Source organism: Montipora capricornis, chromosome 1 (genome assembly GCF_036669925.1).
Source record: "Montipora capricornis isolate CH-2021 chromosome 1, ASM3666992v2, whole genome shotgun sequence".
Lineage (NCBI taxonomy): Eukaryota > Metazoa > Cnidaria > Anthozoa > Scleractinia > Acroporidae > Montipora > Montipora capricornis.
Window position 1 is genome coordinate 41,577,242 of NC_090883.1, and position 6,135 is coordinate 41,583,376.

A 6,135-nucleotide genomic window follows, 5' to 3' on the forward strand; every position below is an offset into this window, starting at 1 on the left:
CAGTTGGATTAGAGAGCAGCAGTTCTAAGCCTTTTGCAAGGGCAAAAGACCATTAGCTTATTGACCATTAAATCTCTGTTTGGATGAAAAAATGTTTCATTCACTCTCTTAAAACAGAAACACAAAGTCAGGTGATAAAAACAAATTCACTTGCAGCCAACAATGGCATTTATAATACCAACTTTATTCATTGACCTTCAATGAAAGTGAAGGTTACCAGAAGTTCTTCACATTGAGGATATCCGCCTGATTTTGATGAGGGAGACTCGGAGCAAAACTCTCAGATTCGAATTGAGATCAACTGAAACTCAGCCCACATAAGACCTCAGGGTCAAAGGTTGAGAGAAGAGGTGGAAGGCACACTTGATAACCACCATTTACCACATTTAATAAGTTCAACAATCGTCAAATGGGTATAATGCGAGCTAGCCCTTATAACAATAAAGATAATATGTTAATCAAACTGTTCAAATTAAGGTACAGTACCAATAAATCTAGTCACCTTGCGGCCCCTGTGCTCCCCTAAGACCCTTCGGTCCTTTCAGTCCCATTCTTCCCCTGTCGCCTTTAGCACCATCTGCCCCCTTTTCACCATTAGGTCCAGTGCTCCCCTGATATAAAAGAGCGAATAATGTCAAAATATGCTATGCTGCAGACTGGTAAAGCCCACCTCTTCAGCATCACACAGTGATGACAGTGCAAAAATACATGTAATGAGAGTGAATTTTGACAAAATTAATTTGGACTTTAATTTGTTCTCATCAAATTTAATTTACCTTTGCCCATTGTCATTAGCCTACCAATCTTGTTTATTTTTATTCTTTTTTTTAAGCAACTTGCATTTATTAGCCTTTGGTAAATACTAGTTGTGTATGAAATTAACTCTCTGTAATTACAGGGCTCGAAACTGCGACCAACAGTCGCATTTGTGACTGAATTTTTTCCCCTTTGCGCTTGAATATATAGAGAAATTGCAAATTTGCGACTAGTTTTCACCTTCACTCTTTCAAAATAAAAGGGTTCACAGTTGCCACTTTGCCACTACCTTTGCTAAATTAAATAAAGAAATGAAAATGATTATTTTTTTGTTTCTCGCAGTGAATTCTCTTTTAGTCTGAAGATACGGGGTACAATAAAAATTATTGTAGCACGTACAATTTAGCTGCGATGTTACGTGAATAATCAGGTTTTGGCACCTACTAACATTCCCATTGAAGACCCTGTGTTTGTTCCAGTTGAAGGAACCAAAATTTCCTGACCTGCAGAATGTTTAAACTAGTTGAAATCATTTGATACTTCTTGCAAGTCCCAACCCTCCACGTAAAAAGATAAGAACCTTCACATGTTCATTTCCTCCATATGTTGTAAACATCTTGTGTGTAGAGTGTTTGTGTTCCCTATTAACCATCCAGCAGGTTTCATTTCAGCTGGAAGCTGGGAACTTATAATACACTTGTAACGCACTTGGAAATGTCTGGTGTAATTCAAATAATTCACTTACTACCATTGAAATCCTCGAGATTCAAGTAATTTAAGGCAAAAAACCAAACAGTAATTCACGACAACAACTGTGTTCGATCAACTTGCTGACCACATGTCCACGTTCAATTTAATTCCACTGCATGGTGTCAAGGCCACATTCTCAAAAGTGAAAAGGTTGCTTAAAAATGGTACTATGATGACAAATCGCATCTTTCCTATCTAAGCCATTTTTGAAACATGAACAAGTAGTCTGCTTGAGAAGAAAAATGCAGAATGTTTAAACTAGTTGAAATCATTTGTTACTTCTTGCAAAAGTGCCCAACCCTCCACGTAATAAAGATAAGAACCTTCACATGTTCATTTTCCTCCATATGTTTGTTAAACATCTTCTGTGTTGTGAGAGTGTTTGTGTTCGCTATTCACCAACCAGCAGGTTTCACTTCAGCTGGAAACTGGGAACTTATAATACACTTGTACACGCACTTGGAAATGTCTGGTGTAATTCAAATTAATTCACTGTACCTACCAATTGAAATCCTCGAGATTCCAAGTAATTTAAGGCAAAAAAAAACCAAACAGTAATTCACGACAACACACTGTGTCCGATCAACTTCCTGACCAACATGTCACGTTCAATTTATTCAATGCATGGTGTCAAGGCCATATTCTCAAAGTGAAAAGTTGCTTAAGTGGTACTATGATGAAAAATCGCATCTTTCCTATCTAAGCCATTGTGGAAACATGAACAAGTTTGTCGTGTGGTGAGAAGAAAATATGCTGTTTTTAACTTTTTCCAAATATCCTCTTTTCGTTCCAGAGATGTATTCGAGTTTTTTTTAAAATATGCAAATTAGCCAAGTGATGACGTCATACACTCACACCATATTTTGTTACAAATGATGATGAAAAGAGATATCTCAGCCAATTTGTGATCCAGAATTTTTGGGATTTTTTCAGGAAGAAATTCTACTAAAAGTTGGTTCTTCCACTGTGAAAGTATGACGGCCAGCGCGAGGGCGCGCTTAACAGTGTTTGTTTTGTTCTGTTTGACCATGGCATCATACCTGGGTGTTATACCAGACTTCTACCCCCATGTTAAAAGGCTCTATCTGGCAACCTGTTGGGCGTTCCATTTTGATATTTGCTAACAGCAGCACTTCATATACATGATAACCCGTAAGCATATAATAAATATGTTAGCTCAAGTTTGGGGGCCTTGTTTAAACATTTTTCAAGCTGAAAATCACTAACATTATTGAAATCAATGTGGGTGGGGAACTGGAAAAAGAGTGAGTTGGCCAAGGGAAACAGAATTTTTTATAGCCATAGGGTGTTTTTCTGTAGAACTCTTAGACATACCCCGCTTTCAATGTGTCTGCGCTGGCAAATTGGCCAAGGGTAGCTCTATTTACATACTCAATATAATATTGGGTGGGAGTGTATACCATCATCTAGTCATCTCATTTGCATTGATTTTACCCATTTTTCAAACATTACATATCTCTCCGGAACTAATGAAGATATTTGCAAACGATAAATGGCGTTTTGTTCTTTCATGGAAGTTCTATGTGATACACATCAAAAATCAAGGGGTAAAAATTTGATCATAGTACCACTTTAATATACAGAAGTTGAATCTATGATAGGCCTTTAACAAACAAAATAACACTTCATGCTGTGGAATACAGTGTGCCATCTACATGTTACAGAAACACCCTTCAACTGACAAATAAACTGACCATGAGCCTTGCATGGCTGCGTAATTACATGTACAACCATAGCACTAAACTGATTCCCTGAACACAAATTCCTGGCACTCTCCCCATGCAAACAAGAGTTTGTCTGAAAAACACCTCTGCTTCTCCAAACGAACCCGTTTGTTGAACACATTTCACTTCCTTAAGGACGTGGCACTAATTAAAGATAGTTTTGCCCCGGTGTGTGATTATGCAAAAACTTGTAGATCTTAACAAGTGTTATTGAAATCCAAGATAAAATTGTGGGTAACCACGGCATTTTTCAAAGATAACTCATGAATACTATTTGTATAACCAATTTATAACACATGCAGGTTAAATTTACATATTGCATTTGATTTAAAGGACGGCTTCAAAACAATTTTAAAGGTTGACTTACTGGTGAACCGGTGGTCCAACAGGGCCTCGCAATCCAGGTTGACCGACTGTTCCCTGACAAGGAAGAAATCAAAATAATAAAAATGAAAAATGATCATGGCACTTACATGTATAAGGCAACTGTTATTAAAGGACGCCTGAGCGATTCTGAGAAGCTTCAACAGGCTTTTAAACTCATGACCTCTAAAAATACTAAGGTGAGAAATAAATACTCGTACTATCAACTGATACTATATTAATCATTGTGAGAAATTGTTACCAATATGGCTGCCTATTTTTGGAACTGACCTTTTTCTATTTGGAACCACTGTAGGAGCCACAAAGTTGCGACACGTTTGTACCTTCCCTATTATGAAGGTTAATTAGCAGAGACCACATTGCCATTACTTTTGCGAAAATAAATAGAGGAAAACTATATGGTGTTTTTTTATGACTTTTTGCTTCACTCGGAATATATGGGACAAAATGATAGACAAGACAGCGACATTACAAGCACATTTTCAGGAGTCCTTAACAGTGTGATACGACCCCCTATTACCTTTCACACCCTTAAAATTGAGACTCTCGTCACTAAACTGTCGCATCTTGTCACAAAATTGGCAACTACATCATGTTTTTGTAAATTTGGAGCCTTGTTAATCCATAAATGTTGGAAAAAAAAACGGTACTTTGGTCTTGGTTCACTACCATACAGATAAGTAGATACCTAAATAACTCTTACAATTACTAATCAACTGACGCGTTTGCAGTCATATTTTGGTGTAGTGAACCAACTTAGTTAGAGGAAGAATAAACTATGGAAAACCTTTTGTACACAATCCAAAAAAGTATAGAGTACATGTACCCATACAACTTACATTTTGGCCAGGCCGACCAGGCTGCCCTGCATCACCGGGGGCTCCTGGAGGTCCCTGTTAGAGAGAGGGTATTAAATCTCATACTGAGAATACAACTTTAGGTAAGTTTTCATTACTACGCAAAAGCACATTACTATGCACGCTTGATGCTTCAACAAAAGCATTGAAATGAATCACCCTTACGATGTTTGAGTTGGTTCACCTGTTTATTGACGTTGATCAAAAGACTTGAAATTACCTGGTTTCTCAAGTGCGATAGGCATGGGCAAATCTAGGGACATCATACTGCTCGATCAGCTCCTTCTTTGGTATAACCCAGAAATTTTAGTGTTGCAGCATGTGTCAGAAAAATTGATGATTTTTTAAAATACACAGTTAGTTATTGCAATCGAAGAAATAAGCAGGCACCATTTTGTGATTACCACCTGTAGTTTGACAAATCTCAACAGCTACAAAACAATATCTGATTATGTGGTTGTGTATAAGAATATTCAAAGTTTGAACATACAGTAAGTCCCCGCATTCCTGGTGCTCCCTGTCTTCGCGGGTCTCCAGGCAGACCCTGCCTAGAAAAATAGGAATTAAATTAACGCAGGTTGCAAGGCAATTCAACAGACAGTGACAGGCAAGTTCACCCTGGCTTTGAACAGACAGTAGAACCCCAAGCAAATAGAAATTAACTCAATTCTGGCCCTTGTTTTGTTATTTCCCTACAGCATGATTCAACAAGTATTTCTCCCAAAATTAACAACATGGATGGTTATACTGTTTTATAAGATTAAGTAATTTCATAATGGTGATAAATTTTGCTACGATCTCAATACATGTACACTCCAATGTTTCGTAACCACAGAACAGCCGGGAATGTTTGCTGGATGATGGGCCAATTGTGTTCTAATGTTCGAACGTACATAACTTCAAAGGTTCCTGGAATGAGTCTCAAGTATTTATGATTCAATGAAATACATGAGTCCATGAGTCAATGAGTCAATGATTCATGAGTCAGTGATTTAGTGCAGTTACCCTAACCCATAACATGAAAGCTACCATTTCAGAGTGCTTAGGCCTAATCACTGAAATGAGGGCTTAGGCTTAATCAATAAATTATTGCTATATTGACCTCATGACTCATTGACCTCATTGACCAAAATTTTGACTCATACAGTAAATCATGTGTTACTGCGGTACCGCAAGATTAATTGAGTGTCTGCGGTTTTCCGCCAATCAGTTAGGTAACCGCTCCTGTGAGCTGTGTTCCCGCTATGTTTGTTGTTGTTCACTTCCCATGTTTGATGTGTTTTCTATGTCCTTTCAAGTCGCTGTTAAGCGGCACTAAGTTTGTTATCTCAAGCTCTGGAATAAATGTTTTTTTTATTTTACTTGGCTAATAACATGACGTCTGGATTTCGTGGAAACTCCTTGATGACCATGCAAATGTCAGTTTTGTATCCCGAGAATTTGTGCAGACGGCTCCACTGGAAGGTCCATCAACGAACATCCTGTTGACGTCAATGCAAGAGCAGAATGTGAGTCAAAACCAGCAAGATTTTCCGGATTGGAAGTTCTGGATTACCGCAGCGTGTGTGTTTGTGAAGATGCCATTGGTCTTCAGCCGAGAAGTTGTTTCAGCCATCCGGTCACAGATCCCAAAGCCTCAAGTT

General features: G+C 38.1%; 1 protein-coding gene across 1 annotated transcript in view; it reads right to left on the reverse strand.

Moving 5' to 3' along the window:
- The window catches only part of LOC138015046 (collagen alpha-1(I) chain-like), a 46,766-nt gene that overhangs the window by 5,182 nt on the left and 35,449 nt on the right, over positions 1–6,135 (reverse strand). The window contains exons 16-19 of the mRNA XM_068861949.1: positions 4,983–5,040; positions 4,475–4,528; positions 3,619–3,671; positions 1,201–1,259 (exon numbers count right to left, since the gene is read on the reverse strand). Of these exons, the coding sequence (XP_068718050.1) occupies positions 1,201–1,259; positions 3,619–3,671; positions 4,475–4,528; positions 4,983–5,040 (224 nt within the window). The remainder of the gene's footprint in view (positions 1–1,200; positions 1,260–3,618; positions 3,672–4,474; positions 4,529–4,982; positions 5,041–6,135) is intronic.